Source organism: Falco peregrinus, chromosome 6 (assembly GCF_023634155.1).
Source record: "Falco peregrinus isolate bFalPer1 chromosome 6, bFalPer1.pri, whole genome shotgun sequence".
NCBI classification, from domain to species: Eukaryota; Metazoa; Chordata; class Aves; order Falconiformes; family Falconidae; genus Falco; species Falco peregrinus.
The window spans coordinates 62,128,824-62,149,894 of record NC_073726.1 but is presented as its reverse complement, the minus strand read 5'-3'; the positions used below and the strand labels follow the sequence as shown (position 1 = coordinate 62,149,894).

Sequence of the window (21,071 nt, the reverse complement as noted above, 5' to 3'; positions counted from 1 at the left end):
AACACTCAGACTAGAAAAAATGTCCAAAAAGAGAAAATGACTGGAATTTCAAGTTTGGATAATCCTGTTAACTGACCAGTTTTCCCAGATGCAGGGAATACATCACTCCTTTCCTTTCATGTAAAGTGTTTGTTTAAAAATGAATGCTTACATAACTGTATTTTGCTACCGGTTATTTTCAGTAATAAAGTGTAATACTCAGTTTGTGTAGAAAACAGGTAAAAGGTAGGAGGGGCTGCCTCATTACAATCCCAGACATACAGAAGAGTATCTCATGTTCCCTTAAGTCCCCTGGAATGGCTAGTAGCTCGCTCCAGCTTTGGATGGGTGTGCTGGAAGTTTCTTGCTTTACTGAACTTGGTGCAGCCCTTAATCTTTGCACACAGGGTGCTCAGCTTGTGTACAACACAAGTGAGGAGTGAAAAGCATGCAGAAGGGAGTTACAACATCCTTTTGTCATCTTTAATACTACTGCAAGTTTCTGAACCAGTCTCATATCTTCTCCTTGTGGCCAGGGCAGTGGCTCAATGTGAAGGCATCTCCAGGGTTTTTTTGCTTCCCAGCTGCCTCTTCTAATACGTGAGGACATGGCTTGGCTTCAGTGCTCACCACAACTGCTTCCTCCCAGGTAAAGTATATATTAAAATCATGTTCATGGGTTATTCCACAGTGTGGCAAGTCTGTGGTCAGTGTGGATTGCTGGGGTTTTTTGTTTGGTTTTGTATTAGAAAACCATATGGAAACTTAAGCAGCACGATTTTCAGCCTTGCTTTCAGAGCACCCTTTCTTCGTTTTTAACTCTGACGTTAAAAATTCACTTTGGGCTCATGCCTGGCACTTGAAAGCTCAGTCTGAGAATTTATTTTTCTATATGTGATTTTCAGGAGATTAGCAATGAAAAGGAGGTGGCTCTGAACTCTTGTTAGATTTTTTTCTGAAGCAAAATGCACACAATCGCACTGCCTGTCTGCTTGGGGGCTGCTGGTGGTGAAGGAGTTCTGTGGCCACGCATACATGCCAGGTAGCCGTGCCTTATTAGATTTTGAACTTTGTTCAGGTTTAGGCAATTTGCCAGGAAGGTATAGAAAAAGATCCTGAAAATATTGACTTGCTACAAATGTCATGAAAATTGGTGGGCAGCCAGAGAAGGGAGATCCTACACATGTCCACCCTGTTCCGAGGTGTTGACGCTGCTGGCTGGACATCAGTGAGTCCATGCAGGTATGCCTCCCCAGGGCAAAGATGTGGCCGTTACTGACTCTGCTGCTTCTGGAGCTGCTTGTTTTTAATATGTGCTTTTTGGGAAGTCTGTAAGAGAACTGTGATATACGTCTTTCCCTCCTCTGAACAGACTAAGATCAGACAGCAGCATTTTATATCTGGTCCTTTTCTAGTAAAGACAGTTATCAGTCATATGCGTACGCGATGCTCATACTGATGTGTACATGACAGTCCTAAAACATCTTTCTGAGCCCTTAAACAGACTTTTTGTAGCAGTAATATTTAGCTAGCGAGAGTATTTGTGGTTGCATCTGGCTGTATCCATTGGGTTTCAGCTCCCTGGTCATTTGAGAGGACTAAGTATGAGTAAGCCCTCAAGGTTTGGAAGTATTTTACTCCTCTGTGTGAAAAAAAGGTTTGGGTTAGCAGAAAATAAGTAAAAAAAAATTTTGGAATAATACAGATTTTGAATAAAAATCGATTGCTTGCAGACTTTGTGAGTTCACTGTGCCCATTTCTGAGGGCTGTTGGTATTAATTAGGCAAAGCTCTTACCAACCCAGTGAGTCTTCAGTTTCACCGTCGTGTTTCTGTGAGAAGAGAAATCCTGAAAGCAACCAACAAATTATTTGCTGAAAATCGTGACCTGGACGCTGCCGGCAGTGGCTGTAGGGCTGGCAGCCCGGAGCGGCGGTTACACCGGTTTCCCCGAGGTGGATGAGGGGTGTCCCAGAGCTGCCGGGAAGCGCCAGGCGAGGGGCAGCCCCGCTGCCCGGGGGAGCTCCGAGCTCTCGCTGCCGACGTGTGGGCACCGCTCGGGGTCCTGCAGGCTCACGGCTGCGCGGAGCCTCACCCCGGCCGGGCAGCCCCAGCGCGGGGGGCCCAGGGCAAAGCCCGGGCAGGTGGGGGGCTTCCCTGGGGGGGCGGGGAGCGCAGCGAGGGGCCGGGGGCTGGGGCCGGGCGGCGGCGCTCGGGGCCGGCCGTTTCCCGGGCGATGGGTGGGGAGAGGAGGAGGAGGAAGAAGAGGAGGAGGAGGGGTCCTCTCGGCTTTATCTCCCACCCGGCTCCGCCCGCAGCTGGCTGCCTCCTGTCGCCGCTCCGCACAGCTCCGCTGCGCAGCGCCGGGCAGGGCAGCGCCCATGGGCTGCGGCAACTCCACGGCCGGCGGCGCGGGCGGGCGAGGTAGGGCCGGGCCGGGCGGGAGGCGGCGGTGTGGGCATCCCCCGGGCAGCCCTGCGCAGGGGGCGGCGGTGGGAGCACCCCGCGGCGGTGGGAGCATCCCCCGGGCAGCCCTGCGCAGGGGGCGGCGGTGGGAGCACCCCGCGGCGGTGGGAGCATCCCCCGGGCAGCCCTGCGCAGGGGGCGGCGGTGGGAGCACCCCGCGGCGGTGTGAGCATCCCCCGGGCAGCCCTGCGCGGGGGGCGGTGGGGCGGGGGGCGGCGGGCACACCCCCACCTCCGCGCAGGCGGCAGCCCCCCGGTTTCAGGGGTGCCCGTGCGAGCGTCGGGAGTCGCTGCCCGCGCTCTTGCGAGAGCATCTTTCTTTGCGGAGGCTGGTCCGCTTGCCCGGGGGAGGAAGGGCGGTGTGGCTCCGGGGGGCACCGGAGCCTTCCTGCCGCCCGCCTTGTCGTTAGGCTCGCCGCCTCCAGCAGCAGCTGTCCGAGGCATGGCGAGCCCGAGCGAGGAGCTGGACGTAAGGATCCCGCCGGGGGTTTAAGCGCCATCCTCTTTGCTTCCCTATAAGGCCACGAATGCCACTTCTGAAATGATTTTGTGCCACTTCTTCTCTGCTTGCCGGAGAAGTTGGAGGATATGCCACGTTTGAGGGGTTTTTGCACGTTAATGTGTGCCACTTGCTGGTGCCTCCAGCTGGCTCCCTTATTTGTTCGTTGTTATTTTCAAACGAGATAAGGTCTGGAAAGATGGTGCTACTGGGCTCTTCCTCCCCCTCAGCCCCCGCAAAAAAAGAAAGTATATAGAAATTGATGAGTGGACCTTCACCATATAATTAGAAATACAAGCATTTCTCGATCATTTTTCATCCTAACTGCCCTTGGCAAACATTGCCACCTGCTTCGGTACCTGTGTTAGGTCTTTCAGATGCACTCATTAGCTTCATAACCTCTTGAAAATAAACAGCAAAATAGTGGCTGGACCAGCTGGTCCATCTCTTAACTGTTTTGATTCACTTTATCCAGAGCTTCGGTGGTGCCTCAGGTGGTGCTAGTCCCGATTTGAAGAACTGGGCATATTTCTGAGTGTGAGTGATACCTTCTCCAAGCTGTGTGTATGTGTGTATGTTTGTGTGGTGTGTTGCAGATTTACCCACTGAACTCTGCAGTTCGCACTCACAGGGGAAGAGGAGGCTTTCCTGCCATTAAATACTTACTTGATTTCTGTTAAGTGATTATAAATGAAGTTTTAGGTATCACGTGTATCTATCAGAGGCCTCTCCCATCCATAAGGAATGCACTGTATGAATTCGTCAGACCTTCCAGCACTCTTATTAGAGATGTCCTGTTTACATGCATTAACTCTTTCCCATTAGTTGATTCCTGCATTGCTGTGACTGGAAGTTGCTTCAGTATATGACCCATGTAGCTTCATACTGCTGGCGTGATGTTTGTTCACGTCCCATTTCTGTTTGCTGCATAAAAGCACCAGAGCATGCATCGGAGACGTTCAGAGGAAGATTTGGAGTTGGTTATTAGTCCCTTTGTGGTAGCTGCTCAATTAATCTTGATCTGGCCACCCTGTGGAACTTGTACCAGGACACAAATGGATAAATGTCAAATAGACTAACTCTGACAGCAGTATTATTGAATGAATTATTTTGAACTTTAAGTTTGTTTGTTTAAATGTGTCCACTGTTGCGTTAAAGGCTTCTTGTTCTTCAACAGTTTTTGGCTTGTAGATTCGTACAGTATTTTCACGGAAGGTATGACCACTTTGGTAGTTTAACTTACCTGTACTGTAAACACTTGAACTTGCATTTTGTGACAACATTTTGCCTCCTCTTTAGAAATAGTTCACAGATCTCTAATGGCTTAGTGCAGGTGAAAAAAAGCAATGCCATGTAAAACACATAATTAGTATAATGGAATTATTACTGTTGCACTGATAGACCTTTTCAAAGCAAATACAGCTCTGAAAGGTCCAGTTCTTTTCACACTTTCACCACTGTCAGTCAGGAATAACCCTGTGCAGTCTATGGTCCTAAAATAACAAGCAACTGCTAATAAAAGTAAGAAGTCAGATGTCTACTTTTTTTTCTTCCCATTTAGCATTCCTTATAAAGTGTGTCTAATAAAAATAAAATTATTTTATGAGGAGAAGACATACCATTTTTATCCGGAATCCTAGAGCTTTTAAGGAAAGTGCAACTCAATATTTTACCAAAATATGTGAATACTGTGTAAATACAAATTAATTTGGTGGCATGCACAGCATGACTACATCTTTAGTGCTAAAGTTATGACTATTCTGCAGTCAGTAATGTCAAAGCTGGAGGTACATAACATATAATTAACCTGTAACACTCTCTGTCATATTATATGACTAAGGATAATATTGTAGCATGCTTCACGGAATTCATTAAATGTGTTTCACTAGTTCCAGTTTTCTTACTCTGGTAAAATTTCTGTTGTAGTCTAATTCAATTTTTCCTAAGCAGACGTATATGTAATGATAGTTCAGCTAATGATATTACCTTCAGTTTCACGGCATAGAATGACATCAGAGGAGCTCTCAGCCCTATGGTCTGTGAGATCTAAGCTAATAGACATGATCTAGAATAACATTTCTGTCTGTGGTGCAGTACTCCAGAACACCGATACAACTCACAGAGTTTAAATTTTCCTTCCAGACCATCAGACACTGGCAAAAGGCTCCAACTGAGAAATGGCAACTTCTGTTGCCCAAGTAAACTGATGTATACACACCCTTCTTAAATCACTTAGCTATTTTATGTGTTATCTATGGATTGCACTTATTTTTTAAACTTCCCATTACCCGTAGAAGGTTTTATGAACACATTGATCTTTTCCTGATGTTTTGTTACCTCGTTTTACATATCCTTCTTTCACGTTACTTCCTGGTGTTTTAAAAGCTCCAAAATAGCTCTTCTTTTTTGGTCTTTTAAAAATATGCCCTGAAGCATTAATATTTTTTTTTCAGAGTTAAGGCATTTCCCTTCATTCTAGTGTTGCTTCACTAACAGCTTTTAACTGCCTCCTCCTTTCTCTATCAATTGTAGTAGCAATGACAGCACCTCAAATTATGGTACACAGTGGAGGCTGGCAGTCTAGCCTTAATTAAAATATACAGGGAAGCTGTTAGTCTGTGGAGAACTTAAAATACCGCCAAATTAGGATGGAGAACTTTCACAGCAAGTTTAAACAGGTTTATTAACTTCAGGTTCGGTGGAATGCCCAGGAAACTATCCTGCCAGTCTATTTAAAATGCAAGTAGTCTTTAAAATTAATGTTCAATCAGGTCAAGTCTATGTACAGAACTGCCACCTGATGAGATGAAGAAGTAATCAATTTGAAGTAAATTGATACAATTCTGTCCTTGGTTACTCTGGGGTATAGATAGAACAAATTCATTGATGTTAGGACTTGGTTCCATATTGCTGTCTTGGAGCAAATCAGAAAGGAGCCTACAACAGAAAACTCATTTGTAATCTTAACTGTCGCACGCGTGTATGTGTAACTTGAGGTTTTTGTTTGATTTTTGTAACAATTTGAAGTATTTGCAAGAACATTAAAAATTAATGGAAAAATGGGAAAAGTTTCATAATCTGCTTTGAAGTCAGATACTGGCATTTTTTGATTCCATGTTTTTGTCCAGCTAAGTGGTTGCCTCTTATCTTTTTTATGTTTTTCTGAAATTTCTGTCTTCCACATTCACTCATGATGTATTTCTCAGCACAGAGGAGTATCATTTGTGGCTATCAATTTCTTTCAATCATCTTTTGCATTTGTCCTGCATTTACTGAAATCCTGCAATGTCACCAGTAACAAGCTGCTGTTGTTTTGAAAGTGCAAAACTCACTCTCACTGAATGGAAGATGATTTGGAATGTGTTCTTGTCCTTCATTTGTGACTGTTTAAATGCTATGGGTTTTTAAGGGATCACAGCTCCACTACTCTAGACAGAATGTTTTTCTTCTGTAATCACTTGGCCTCAGAGTGATGTATGGCTTGTTTATTCTGCAAGCTGTACTTTTCCTTCTCCAGCAGCTCTAAAATGCCACCATGCACCCACGGTCCTGCTATGTAGATGGTGAGAGCAGAGAGGTCACTCAGCACAATTCAGTACTGCCTATTACTTGTGGGTGCAGCTTCCTGGCTACCCCTCAGTCTGTTGCTGAGGTTAGGCAGGTTTTGGAAAACCAGACCACCATGAGCTGATCAAGACATGGTTTGTAGCGTCAAGTGCTGCCTTTGTTTAGGCCAAGCTGCTATAGTGGGAAAAAATGGACAATCTTTCAAATATATGAGGCTTTTCTCCAGTCACATATCTAAAACATTGTGGGTACAAGAGCACTAAGCCTTGGTGCTATGGAACTATGGTGCTATGCATCATTTGTGAATTGGTAATAAACAAGATTCTTTGCCTGAACTTCTGGCAGGAGGAACTTGAGCAGCTATAAAATAATGTGTCACTCACTAAACATGGAAGGGTTAGAGAAACATGTCAGTGAAGTAACAGGGGTGAGGGTGAATGGATTTGACTTTAAAAACAAACACGCCTGTACATACTGAGATGTTACAGGGTTCCTTGTGAAATAAAATCTATGTATAAGGAGTGTTCAGGCTCCCTAATGAAGAAAACCTTTAGCGATACTTAAAGGCCACCTAACTAAAGTGATGTTCATTTGCAAGCTCAGAACTCTTCCAGGAGTAAAACTGTTTTGTGAACTGGAAATACTTTCAGATCTATATTCAGGTACTCTAGTGGAACTCAAATGAATTTGGACCAAACTCTTGTTTCACTTTTGCTAGTGAGAATAACAACACTGAAATTAATAGAATCCTGTCAATGGAAGTGAGGATAACCTGGTTCTTTGTGCTTATAAAAACAACAGAAAAAAACCTTTTTGTTTATTATATTTACTTATTTATTATACATAATAAAAACAACCTCTTAAAAAAATTAATTTATTTTTATTATGCTTGGTTCTCCATGTTTTTGTGTGAGGTACATTTCAAAACACTGCAGTGATTTTCCAGCAGTGGTACCCTCTTAATATTCAAAGGGAACAAGTGCTGCTGGGTGTGAATGCTAGTGGGGCATCTCCATTCTCAAACACAGGTTCATAGCTGTATAGTTCTACACGAAGCCCAAGGGGATGGGTCTGAGATACAGCTCCTGTCCTCAGAGCGCGGAGGTATGTGTTCCATAGTGCCCTGCAGACAGCTGTGGCGTTGGACTTGGGCATGGCCTTGAGGCGTGCCTCTGATTGACTGGAACTTGAGTATCTCCGCCGGGAAATGTATCGGTACTGTGGGCACACAGTTCTTCTCACTCAGCTAAGGTTTCGGTTTTAACTTTGTACTTTTTGTATACTTCTTGCAAGGAAGGTTTTGGTTATTCAAATGAGGATCCAAAGTGCTGAGACCTCAGCTCAGACTCGAAAAGGCTCAGCAAAGGCCTCACAAAGGACTATGAACCATTCTGGAGAAACTGAGTTTGTTTGCAGTGAGCTTAGGCTGACAAAATGAGAAAGTTGTGGTTCTGGTGCAGAACAGGCATAGCACAGGAATAGTTTCTCCTGGGGGAAAAAACAAAGTCCTGCTAGCTACAGCAATGGATCTAGGCTTCTCAAGGCATACGTTGTCTGAGGTGTTACTGGTGCCTAGGCTTTGACTGGATGCGCAGGGTGGTGCCCTGAGGGTACATGGCTGAGCTGACTCTGGAAGAACTAGCCTGGGTAGCAGAAAGCATCTTCCTACATTGGCTGAGATTGAGCTTGCATGCAGTGCTGCAATGCTAGCCTTTTGCCTGGACACAATTAATTTGGAGGGTTTATATGTGGTACTATGTAGATGTGCCTATAAAGCCAAAAAATCTTAGAAAACTGCCTGGTAGAATAAAGTTTTAAATTGAGGACCTGAGCTTACTGTGCTTAGAGGCACAAGCTTCCAGCTTAATTAAGAGTTTCTTCTGACACATGTAGCTGTACTGAGATTTTTCTGACTTTGGAAGCAATACTAATAAAACAAATGTGTACAGTCTTAAACAAGTCTAGTCTATTTTGTTGCTGCAAAAGGAGGGATAATCAAGCCATAGGAATTGAGAGTGATACTGTGTTAAAGAGTAAAGGGAGATGTTTCCTGCCATCCAAGCCGTTCATTCAGGTAGACAGTGCCGGAAGGCCTTGCAGGGCTCTTTCTTTCTCTCTGCATTCAAAACAAGGATTCAGAAGTCATATTCTTACACATTAGAGCAAGATGAAAGGTATTTGCTATTTATGGATACTTTTCAGCAGCAAAAATAAAGTTTTTCAAGAAATGAAGTGTCATGGCTGAAAAAAAATCCCAACCTACCTCCAAACCCATAAAATCTCTTAGATTGACAACTGTCGTTTCTTCAGAGTGAGCTCAGATAACCTCTTCCAGCTAAGTACTGTGAGGAAGAGGAAAAGAAGTGAAAGGTTTTCTAATGTCTGCTTGAGCTTGTGTAATTAATAGAAGGGATAATTTGCTGGTTACTCAGCTGAATGATACACCAGCAATAGCAACATGGCATTAATAACTTGGGAGGAACAGGAAAGAGTTTGTACTTGAGTGAATGTTCCTCTCCCAGCAGGAAGCATCTGAATCACCAAAAAGAAAAAAAATCAATCACTGAGATCAGGCAGCCATGTGGCAGCTTTTGTCTTTTTGTTTTTTTCGCTAAATAGCAAGATGAATTAAGGGGTGGTTGATCTCTTTAGATGTCCAGGGCTTCGGAAGGATTGTGTCCCAATGTTTATATTTGTTCTGTCTAGTTGTTTTATAAAACTTTGTTTATCTGGCAGGAAGAATGGAGCAGCATTTTACACATGTAGTGCCAAGTCTACAACTGAATCAAATGGCAAAATAAACAGGCATTCAGGAGTAACTACTTGGTTACTTGTGGCGACTGTGTAGCAGGCAAAACCACCAGAAGACAGAAAAGTGAAGAATATAAAATTCAGAAAGATGGATTTTATCGTATATTGCTCTCATCCTGAGTGACTGCACCTGGACTCTGGTCCACATCAGCATCATTTTCACCCACTGAGAATCTGGCCCAGATCTAAGTGTGACAGACTTAAGAGATAATATAGATAATTATTAAGGATAAACTAGACAATCATGAGAAACTTATTCTCTGGCTATAGAAAATTCCTGTTGCTATTTCTGCATTAAGACAGAAAGGCAGGAAAATGCTTACTGTACTGTTGGTTAGTGTAGAGGATTATGCCATTATCTTGTAAACATGCACTTTTTTTTTGTTTTTTCATTCTAGGTGCCACAGGGACTACTAAAGATGTGTAAGTACTTTATCTTTCAGATATGTAACTCTGGCCTTACCTTCAGTCCTACTAGCCTTATACTAGATTTAGTCATACATGATTCACATGGCTCCTAACATATAATCAACACCACCAGATGTTTATTGTCTTTAATGAGAGCTTTCATCTCCACAAAACAACTTCATGTCTTGTTTACTTTTCTACAGATTCCTTCCCTTGTTATTTTGCTAATAGAAGTGTCTTTTCTCTGCTTGTGTTCAGAGGGTTGTCTCCCAAAGGTGGTAAAGCTACTTCAGACCCCTCTTCCCTGTCACGTACCAATACACTTTCTTCCAAAGGCCATGTCATTCTTTGAAGCGACCACATAAATTTCCCCCAAGCCCTGTGAGAGATTTAAAAAGCCACTGAGGTTTCCTCTCTTTACAGGAGTCCCAGTAACCCATCCAGACTTCCTTTTCAAAGTACTCACCTTCCCTAGCTGTTCACTGCATTAAAGATAGTATCTATGGGTTCCTCTTTCTCTCCTTTATCTTTGACTATCTGTTGAGTAGCAGAGGGCAGCCCTACCCATCCTGTTTTTCTTTAAAGGGGGAAGGTCTGAACCTCTAGTGCCTGTTGCTTCTTGCCAATTTCTGGTTTTCAGAAAAGCAGCAGCAGCAAAAGATCAGCCTTTCTCAGCCCATTTTTCATTTGTGGATGCGGAAATGTGCAGGAACAGCTTTATTCAGCCATAAATTTATTTTCCTGTCAAAGGAAATATTGAAGAAGTCCTCCTGAGGTCTTGCTGCCTTCTATTTTATATAATTGTATTTGCCACTAGAGTATGAGACTGAGAGACTGGAGAAAGATTTTCATGTTATGAAATAGGAACATTCTTCAGTTTTATTTACTTAATTTAGAGTAACTACTCTAATTAGATGGAGGAATCCTGGTGTAGAAATTAGCACTGTCAAGTCAGATAAACAAGTGGAGAGAAGAACTTAACAACAGCCTGATCCTTGCTCTTACAGAGCACAGCTGAGAACTAACGACAAGTCTCACATGGCAGATGAACACTTGTCACACATACTTTTGGGATCTGTGTTACCCATGTAGTCACTTTTCTGGTGTCAGACAATAAATTACAGAAGGCAAGCTTATGAGGAACCTCTTCTTGATACAGCCTGCGACATCCATGCCCTCAAGACTTTTACATATACAAACCCACTGATTTGAATTTATATTAGGGCCTTTTTTAGTTGTTCAATTTAGATAATTTAAGTGACTGACTTAGAACTGCTTCTCTTTCTTTGCTCTTTGGTAGTTTTAAATTTCAAAATTCCAAGCACTGTTAAATTACATCATGAATTTAGTAGGCACGTTTCTGTGCTTAAAGCTATGGGTACATGTAGAACTGAGTTTATGTGTGTATAAGCGTTTGCAGGGCCAGGCTTTAGGAGTTAAACTGGGAACATCCTACTTATTGGTGTTTGATCATCTGTCATGTTTCAAAAAAGTATTGGGATAACTTAGAAAAAAACTGATTACTAGTGCAGACTTCAACAAAGTGTCAGGGTCAATCCTGGGATCATTACTCATTCAGATAAGCATAGTGGAGCCAGCCGAACAACCTGTGTGAGTAATAGCATGGTTGAGCCTTCTTGTCAGACATTAGAAACATAGATCTATTAATGAGAATTAGCAGTGATGACCTGAAAAGTCCTAAATCAATCATCCTAATATTTAACAACAAATTTTTATGAAGCAAGTGAAATACCAGAAAAACTATATTAGTTTCATGGAAATGAGCAAAGCAGGCTTATATTAACTAACATTACAGATCCACACAAGCTTTAATTTTACACCTTTTCAGCTTTACACTTTTTTCAGCTAAAGATTAAAAAACTCCTTTAAAAACCCACATGTGTTTTAGCTGTCAAATTTCAGTTCATATTGATTCTGGTCCAGAAAAGCATTTAGGTGTGTCCTTTCTTACAGCTTACTTTTTGATACAGAATCTGGTCATTCTAACTCCAAGGATTTCTCATTTCTTACTGTGACTCAGTGCTGAGGCACCAGCTTCTCCTGGAGTGAGCAGCCATGCAGAAGGAGGGAGGGCTGGATCCCGCTCTGAGCCCTCCTGGGGATGACTGTGGGGAAGCTGCTTTGCCCTCTGGGCTTTGAGTTTCTCCACCAGTAAGATAGGGATGATGGTACGATCTTCCTGTGCTAAGTGCTGTGACACCAAGGGCTTTGTGGGGACAAGAAGGATGTATGTTCTGGGAATGTGATCTTTCCCTGTGTATTCTAACCCTCAAATCAATGGTGAATCTGTTGTCCGGCTTCAGCCAGTGCTCCAGCCCCACTCATAAAGAGAAGTACATCACTGCTAACTGGAAAAGCTTAGATATAGGAGGGGTAAGGTATATGCTAGAAAATAATGCAATGCCTGTGATATTCAGAATGCGGCTAAATTCAGAGGAAAATTAATAGCAGTAGGAAGAAAAGGACACGGCAGTTCAAGGCTGTTTCAAAATACTGGGAAGAAATCCATCAAATACAAATGACAGGCCCTTGTTCCCAAGAAAAGCTGAGAAACTAAGAAGTAGTCTGTTGTTTGTGCAAAGTTTAGTGAACCATTTCTGGCAGAACTACTGAGCATGGCCAGAAATAATCTGTATAATGCTCAGCATGAACAGAGTTGTAAAAGTAAGGCAAATGTGGATGTAATGAGTTAAGCTGAATGCCTGTCATTGGATATTTAAAATATTGGGTGAAAAATGGCAGCTTCTTTTACCATCAAATAGATATAGGACTGAGGGGTGTAAAAACTGACAGTGGAACCAAGTGTGGTTTTCAGACTTAGGAGGGCAACAGGAAGCCTCTTGGGATAGACAGATCCTTATGAAAAGAAACATTTATTCTAGCTGAAAACCGAATGCAGTTATGTGGATTTGCTGTTAAATCCGCCTGCCGGCTACAGGACTCCACCTATGCTACCTGCTGAAAATCACGTTCTCCGTTCCTCAGCAGTAGATGTCAACAGCATCTGAGGGAAGATGCAGCAACACGGCAGCAGATCAGTACAAAGCACATTGGACTGCTAAGGTCCTTTTGCTGTCTATTCCTGGTGCAGAAAAGCTTATTCTAGCTTGGTCTTCCTGGAGGATTCTGTAAATGGAGATATTTAAAGAGATTTTTTGTGCTAGGTTCTTCCTTCATCCCTGGCATAAGAAGAAGCTAGAGACACATTGGAGGTAGGGAGGGAAAGGATGTGCTGGGCTCCCATATCCCCACACCCTGTCTGTGAGTCTGGGAGATGAGGCAATGGGAGCACTGCTGAAACCAAGGGAACTTCTTGCCATTCTTGTTCCCATGTGGTTGCAGTTGTAGCTCTGCTTCCTGGAGCCACCCATGTTCACCCCGCCTGGCCACAAAGCGGCACCTGCCACAGCAGCTCAGCTGGCACCTGGACATTTGGACATGTGGAATTAGTGGGCATCTTTCAAAATGGGGCCTTAAGCTACAGTGTGTGAAGGCAAAGGGTGGGTGAATATGTGTAATGCATAAACTGAAGCAGCACCCCTTCCCATGCTGCTTAGGAGTCCCTAGGAAGGGGTGGAAAATTACTTCCTCCTAAAGTGCCATCACCAGAATTTTTCTTTCTTTTCCCTCTCAAGCTCCCACATTCCTCCTGTCTCTGCTCACCTCTTTCCTAGCAGGACTACAACAGATTGCACCCAGTCAACACCCGGCTCAAGAGCTGTGGCCTGTACAATCCCAGATTATATTCACTGTTGCACATTTAAGGGAAAAGATATTTCAAAATTAGACTTTAATTTGTAGCTATCAAGAGGAAAGGAAGAAAGCAAAGTATTTTTTAAAAAACTAGTCTGCTTAATCATAGGCTTGGATAATTTGTTTTGGTGAGAGAGTGACAGTAATGGTCATCACTGGATGCCCCATTACAAAGCATTTCTATAACAGAAGAAAATAGCCCCATTGCCTAGTAGACTTTTTCCTTAAAAAAAACATTGACATTAATTTCCTGTTGGACAATATTGATTGTTATTCTTACAACTCCATTTTAAGGCTTGGGGCTGAGCATGAAGTTGCCAGTGCTTTTAAAGGATTCTTTTCTCTGGACAATGTTTAATCTGGATTATAGAAAATGTTTCCAGTTGTATGATAAAAGCAATTCTGTGACACGTTTGGTTGGTTCAACAGAAATGATTGTTTGTGGTCTTTTGGCACACAAAGTCCCTTTCTTAAAGTAGTGTCATTCATTTTTTTTACTAAAAATACAGTCCTTGTTTCTACCCACTGATATACACAGGCTTTCTACTTTCTTCAGCTGGAATTGGCCCACATGAGGACAGAGCAGCTTCACAGTCCTCAAGGAGAGGTGTCCCTGCATGCGTGAGGGCTGACTGCAAGGTGGTTTAGGCTACGTGGGGGCAGAGGAGGTGGGAAATGCCTTCTGAAATGGCACCGGCTCCTCCAGGGAGGAGTGGCAGGAGGGCCAGAGAGTGAGGAGTGTATTGCTCAGTCTCTTAAGTGGTAGGTTGTAGACAAAGACAGTAGACGAGGAGGCTCACCCCACTCCGTGCTATGCCCTGTGTGAGCAGCATTTAGCAAAATGGCAGCATCCTTAGGTTTACCCCAAACCTCTACTATTAAGAGGACCTGTGTACCCTTACACTGTGCTGACACAGAAAGCATAGTTGGTAATGTTCTGCTGCTTAGGAAGAAGGTAAGTGTAAGGTAGCTTCCAACTTGTAACAGTATTTTTCAGGCGTTTGTTACGCTGCCAGGAGCGTGCTGACTGAGGTTTAAGGGATGTTTTCTTGCATTTAAGGCTTCATCTTTCTATGAGTTCTCTGCACTTCAGGCCAAAATCCCATTGGCTTCAGGGGTTAGTAATGGCATACAGCCCTGATGATTAAACAGTAGGCACATCTACCTTTTAGAATAAATAAATCACAGTAAAAATATATTATTGATCAAGATCATAGTTAAGAAATGCCTTTCAAGTCTACAGTATCAATTTAGCCCTAATGTTGGGTAAAGACCCGTTCTCAGCTTTATTGCTGGGGAGCAGATGAGAAATTAATGGATCAGCTCAAGATGGGGAGTATCTTTGCATTGCCCACATAGTCCAGGCAACTGGTCCTTCAATGGGGATATTCAGGTGAGGATATCTGGGTGAAGAGCCCATGCATGAGCATTTCCACAGCAGAGCCCTCCTTGGGTCATGGTGTTTGCTGTTTGCAGCCTTCCCCGGGCGCTGCTGTGGCCATGGCTCGTGGCTCCCCGAGCGGGTGTGGTGGAGGACTCCTTGGGCAGTTGTCACAGTTGCCCCCAGCTAAGGGAAGGAGTGAAGGATGTCTGTGGATTTAAGAGCACCCAAGTTATCTTGCCTCTATTTTTATTGCTAGGTTGGTAGGTTGCAGACCGAGCTAAAGCACATCTGCTGCCCTGATCCATACCCAGCCATGCAAGCAGAGCCCAGAGTCCAAGTATTTAATCAAAGGCGGGTGAGTGGTTTGTGTGAAGACTGACACTGGGGCATGGACTGAGACTACAGCACAGGCACTATACCCCAGGGAGTAAGAATAACATTTTTGTCTTTTCCATACTATGTTTGCCTTCACATCGATGCCAATTACTTTACACCCTGCTCCAGTTCAGCTACGCTGGACAGTGTTTTAGTGGGGGGAATCAAACCTCAGTGAATCCCTATCGATTTACAGATTGACCTGTGATTTTACCCTAAAGGAAAAAGAGAAGTAATTGCCCATTCATAAAGGATTAGTAACAGTTACGTGGTTTGCAAACAACTCTGACTTCAGGAATTACAGTACCTTATTTTGTGGAGAGGCTCCATAACATATTTTGGCACAGCTGCTGTGAAAGTTTATTTTTCTTCATCCTCATTCCCATGCCAGCATGGATACCCAGTCCCTTCCAGTCCTCTTTTGGTGGAATAGCAGCCCAGACCCGTTCCTCTTATATGCAGAGCCTTTGTGTTCCTGTTATGTGTGGAGCAGTGTGGGGACTCACTCAGGAAGAGTGTTATTTACCTGTTGCAGCTCCCAAATCTACTTTCAGGCATCACTGGCAGGGGTCATGAAAAGTAAGCTGCATGTATTCTCAATCCTTTTCTTCCTTCTGTACATTAGATTGGAAAATTGTAACTGTTTTTGTGCCTGTGTGAATACTTTGCTGAATTTTTGATGACCTGAATTAAACTGGGATCAGTAATAATCCCCTTCTTCCCTTGCTTCTAAATCTACCCTGATGGTCATGGAATACCTGAAAGAAACAATCTGCTAATGTGCTTTGTATCTTTTGATGTTACAGAGCAGAAGAGTCCGTATCAGATGATGACAAAAGGAGGTAGGTGCTCTACCAGGGCTGGCTTTATCTGCAGCAGGCTGCAGTGAGTTCTGCTGCCAGATGTACAACCTTCCTTCCCTCCTCCTAATTCCCACCAACACTGAAGCAGAGAAAAAGAAAAAAAGAAAAGAGAGGAGGAAATCTTACACAGAGCCCAGTATTGATGCATCCCCCCACCATGTTAGTGAGATGAGGAGGGGGGAACTTTGTGGAAAGAAGAGCACATTATCTCACAGCTGTGGGTGATGTGCTCAATAAGGGCCAGCGACCTCTTCCTGCACACCAGCCTCACCACAGAAGATGGCAACAGCACTTGTGTGAGATCTCTGCTGGGCTGGAAATCAAAGGAAGTATGACTCTATCATCAAACAAATCAGGAATCATTCAGAGCCCTGGGGGCTGGAGGAGGTGTGATTTATTTGGCATCTAACGGGGCAGAGCAGTGTGATGGGAGTCTTTGCAAGTGGCTCCAGGCACAGCAGAGGCTCTGGAGGACCCGGGTTTTCGACTCCCTGCATCGGTCCCTGCCTTTCATCCAGGCCTTGGAACCAGAAAGTATGCTCTGCAAGGTCGTGAAGGTGAGAGGGTTGGGCTATGGAAGTACCTAACACCCTTGTGCTCCTTCCTGCTAACAGCCTTCTCCAAGGGTGGCCCTAAGCAGAGGCATGCAGGTCCAGTTTATTGACGAGGAGAGGTCAAAGTGCTTTTTAATTGGTGTGTGTCGTTTGAAGTGAGGTGCCTTGGTGGTCCCAGTGTCAAACATTACTATCGGATTGGCTCTGTCCTCAGACTGTATCCTCCTTGGATGTTTTCAGTGCCTAGAAGCAGCTGGGCAGGCAGGTTTTATTGTCACAAGACAGTTGGGATTTCATGAAGAATATTAGAAACTTGAGTGAAAAATAGCTCCTTTCATGGGCTTGGGTCCCACTTACGAGTTACAGATAGCCTCAAGGGTTTTTTTGCCTGGCACCATATTAGCAAGCACGTGGCATTTCATATGCACTTCTCCCATAGCCATGGGAAGGGAGGGTTCCTCTGCGGATGCTCATGCAGAGATGCCCTCCTCTCTGACCGTCCTGGTCTTTGTAATGCTGCTGTGTGATGTTGACATTGTAGGGAGAAGTGTTAAAATTGAGCTCTGATGTCTCCTTAATTGTTTCTTTAAATCAGGAACTACGGTGGTGTGTATGTTGGCCTGCCATCCGATGCGGCTGCCATGGTTTCTGGTCAGACGAAGGCTGCACCGAAAGGTATCGGGAGGTTGCGTATTTCATTTCTGCTTTCTCAGTTTAATTTTATTTAGTATGATGTATTTTCTTTTAAAATCAATTATTATTTCAGACAGATTGGCTAGCCTTGGAGCCTCTTAAAGCAGTGGGGCTATTTATAATCATTAAAGTGATTGTTCCCGTTTATTTAAATTTTAACACACTTTTTGCAGAAGGATTCTAGAGCAGAGGCTGACAATGTGGTACATTGTCTTCTGAACAGCTTCTCCATGATCTGAGTGCTCTGTGAATTCAAAACCCTGTTAGGACTAAGAAGCTGTGATAGGCTTGCAGAGCCTCAATGCTATTTTTAGTTTTGAAGATGTTTACTTGCATTGTGGTGAATTCCAGTAATAACAGTTAGTAAGTGCTTGCTTTCAGGTTTATTTCTCTTATGAAACCCAGTGGAAACTGTTTCTTTTCCATGAGATATTTTCGAACAGTGGGAAAAGGCATCAGGTTTATAGGTACTTAATAGACAAGTTGTAAACATACAATTACGAAATAATGTCATATTGTTTAGATTTAATACAACATACAGCACAGAGTTTAGTACTGGCGGATGCTTCAAAATTGACTGCAAAACAAAAAAATTAAGAACAATAACACTATTAACCAAAATAACAGCTGGTTTTGGAACATTAGTACCTTCGTTGCATAGTTTTTTTAAACAGTGTTCTAAATTAATGATATGGTGTAATGTATTGACCATCTTTATCTTTTATTTTCTAATCAAGATTAGAAGGAAATGAACACCTCAAGATGCAAGCAGCTGGAGGTACGGTATGTCTTAATTAACCTTCTGTGCTTGGCATGTATTTGTCGATCAGAAACACGGTGGCAGTGCTTCCTGTGCTGCTCTTGGGTGGTCTAGAAATTGCCCAGTTACTTCTCCAGCTGCAACATAACTTGTCCAAAGGCTGGACCAGGGGCAGGATCTTGGTGGTGCAGACATAAATTAGAAAGTGGGTAAAGTCACCTTTGTTGTGAGAAGTGAGAAGCAAGGAAACTCCGTATTACTCCATTTGGGAATAGATAAAAGTCAAATGTCTTTGTATTCACCTTCAACCACACCACAGCTATTCCTGCAGCGGTACTGAGACGTCCCATGAGAGGCGAGGTGCATCAGCAGTGCATAGACCAGCATCTGTAGAGACAAAGCGTTTCCCAGGAACTAATAGTTTGCAGTCAAAAAACATCTTCTCTGAGGGAGGACCTTGAGGACCGGAGAGGCACCCACTATAACCTACGGGAGCTTTCCTTTTGCTATGGGAGAATCTGTGGGGACTTTGTTCTCCATCAGCCAGTATAGGGCAGTGAAAATTTATAGGCTGTATTCCTGACTTTAGAGTTTCAACTAACTAAAAAAAAAAAGTCCTTTGCAAGTTCACGCCTAAAGAAAAAGAAAACAAACAAGTTTCCATTCAGAATTTGATCTAAATAAACATTGACAAATTTCAAAAGGGAGCTGTTTTAATGTCTAGCCAGTGGGGAGGGGGAAATTATAAAACTGCCAACAATTTCCATAGGAAGCAGAACCCTTTCCTAATTCAGGTGAAGAGCCAGAAACAGTTCTGGCTGTCCCTGGTGCTGGACGCAGGCCTAGGAGAGCAGAACACACATATACTGATTATCTTTAATTGTGGGAATGGTTAAAGTTCCATGGACTCTGCTAGGAGCACTCATATACAGGGAGACCTTCAGCTGGTCATCACTCCTAATTTCAGCAACCTGGCTGAGATGCCTAAGCTAGGAACGCTGTCACCCTTGACCTGGGCAAGAGTGAAGCACTTTGAGGTTGCAGCTTTCCATCTGTGGTTGGTGAATAGGGCTTGGGTTAATTAGGTCCATGTCTAGGTGCTTTAGTTAAATGCCTGACGTTGGGTAGAATCAATGACTGGACAGTTCTTGCTATTCAGAGTAGCTGAAAGTGCACTTTGCCTTCCTTGGTGCAAGATCAGGCTTGGCTGCTGACTTATGCAGGTGAGCACTTTTAAATCTGCAAAGGATCCTCTGAGCTCCACAAATTTATGTTTGTGACTGCAGGTCACAGACTGCAAGTCTCTCAGCTTCTAATGATGCCCTAGTTCTGTGGTTTACTTATAGAGTGTAACTGTATTGCTTTACCAATATTGCTTTACCAATCTCTCTAAATATGCTTGTTCCTTTCTTTTTTTGAACAGTCTTCTACTAAGACCGGTCACCAGTGCTTTACAGAGAGCTGTCTTTGTGCTGAAGATTTTTATATTTACGTAGCCTTCCGGAGAGCAAGAGAGATCAGAGCACCAAAAAAATCTAAACTGTTGCAAGTTCCAACTACGGGTACAACTTAAAGTACAGCATTGAATCAGTTTCCTATGATGGTTGCATTATGGAAACCTCCTGCTGTTCTCCAGTGAAAAATGAAATTAGTGAACTCGTGGTGGATGTTTCTGCACAAGAGCTAACTTTGATGATCTGCAACTTATTTCTCTGTGGCCATATTGCAGATTTCATCAGCTATCTGCTACGCTTCATATATTTTCTCCAACAATTTTTGATAATTTTATATAGAAAACCATTACTACTGTCCATTTAATAGTTCCTATGGTAGGTTCCTGTAAATTAATTGTTAATTTACTTCAGAGTAATATATTTGACAGGTTTGCATCTTTTTGGTAATATTGCAAATTTTAATATTTTTGCTGTGGAAACAAGAATAAGATTAAATAAGCATAAGACTGTCAGGTTCTTTATAGTTATTACTGTCACTTTTATACAGTGAGACAAATATTAGTGTTTAATTTTCGCCTTTTAAAAAGATATTGCTCAAGCAATTTTATTTAAATAAGAACAATGTACTTCATTGTAATATTCATGTGTCCATTTTTATTTTCTTCAGCTTTATCTCTTTTATAAAGCATTACATGGAAAAAACCACACATGAGCCAAACTATTATGTCTTCTGTTCTGTGTGATATTACAGTGACATTTCCTTGCGTAAGAATGAAGTGATAGTATTTTCAGAGATAGCAGGACTAAACTCCAGTGCTGCATCCTCCTGAACTGTAGAGGATTTTTGATCACTATTAGAGTTTTGTATCCCTGACTTATCTCCAGGATGGCAAATTGTAACACAATGAGTGTTACTATTACTTTAGCAAATTGTTGTATAAAATAACATATGGGAGGTTCTAAAATTCAGTAAGTTTAGAGCAATGTAGATTTCGCACAGAACATAAAACAGATTGTACATTTCCATATGGCTGAACAGGTATTTAAATTATTAAAGCCTTTTGCATAATTCTTTATTCAAACTTTTTTTAATAGGACATGATATGCCATACACTTTAAACAAACAAATAAACAAAAAGAGCCCAACTCACTCCACATGAATATATTACTGTAGATTAATAACCACTTTTAAAATCAAAAGAAAAAAGCAAAATGGAAAATTTGGACACGAAGTGATACACTGGTGAACCATGAGATTCCTGCTCATTTCACCGATATCTGTTAAGACCAGTGAACAACCATTGACTGTGGTTTCCAGTAACTTGCAGTTCTGGCTTTAAAATGAGGCATAGTTTGTTCAGTGTGAGGCCTCTAAAAAGAAGTATTTAAAAATACTCCTTCCTTGTCATCCTTTAAGTATCATCTGTGACATTATTTACTGCTATTCTTTAGAAATCTGCTACTTGGGTTATCAACAATTTCAGGC

At 42.7% G+C, this 21,071-nt stretch overlaps 1 protein-coding gene across 4 annotated transcripts; it reads left to right on the top strand.

Moving 5' to 3' along the window:
• The first annotated feature begins 2,239 nt into the window (after positions 1–2,239).
• C6H12orf75 (chromosome 6 C12orf75 homolog) lies at positions 2,240–20,290 on the top strand. 4 transcript variants are annotated; one of them, XM_055809043.1, is made up of 6 exons: positions 2,240–2,402; positions 9,719–9,743; positions 16,068–16,103; positions 17,274–17,353; positions 18,114–18,149; positions 19,555–20,290. In XM_055809043.1, exons 1-6 carry the CDS (start codon positions 2,360–2,362, stop codon positions 19,563–19,565), a joined length of 231 nt encoding a protein of 76 aa, XP_055665018.1. In that variant the 5' UTR covers positions 2,240–2,359; the 3' UTR covers positions 19,566–20,290. The 4 variants fall into 4 exon arrangements, with proteins under 4 accessions (XP_055665018.1, XP_055665017.1, XP_055665020.1 ...); XM_055809042.1 differs by having other exon boundaries at positions 2,241–2,402; positions 18,114–18,154; XM_055809045.1 differs by having other exon boundaries at positions 2,242–2,402; positions 18,109–18,154; positions 19,555–19,654.
• Positions 20,291–21,071: the final 781 nt, after the last annotated feature.

What these genes read in the sequence shown, in the direction of transcription:
- C6H12orf75 (XM_055809042.1), top strand. Translation starts at nt 2,360, where the DNA reads ATGGGCTGCGGCAACTCCACGGCCGGCGGCGCGGGCGGGCGAG. An exon ending in TCAGATGATGACAAAAGGAG is followed by an intron (nt 16,104 to 17,273) that starts GTAGGTGCTCTA and finishes TCTTTAAATCAG; the next exon opens with GAACTACGGTGGTGTGTATG. An exon ending in GACGAAGGCTGCACCGAAAG is followed by an intron (nt 17,354 to 18,113) that starts GTATCGGGAGGT and finishes AATCAAGATTAG; the next exon opens with AAGGAAATGAACACCTCAAG.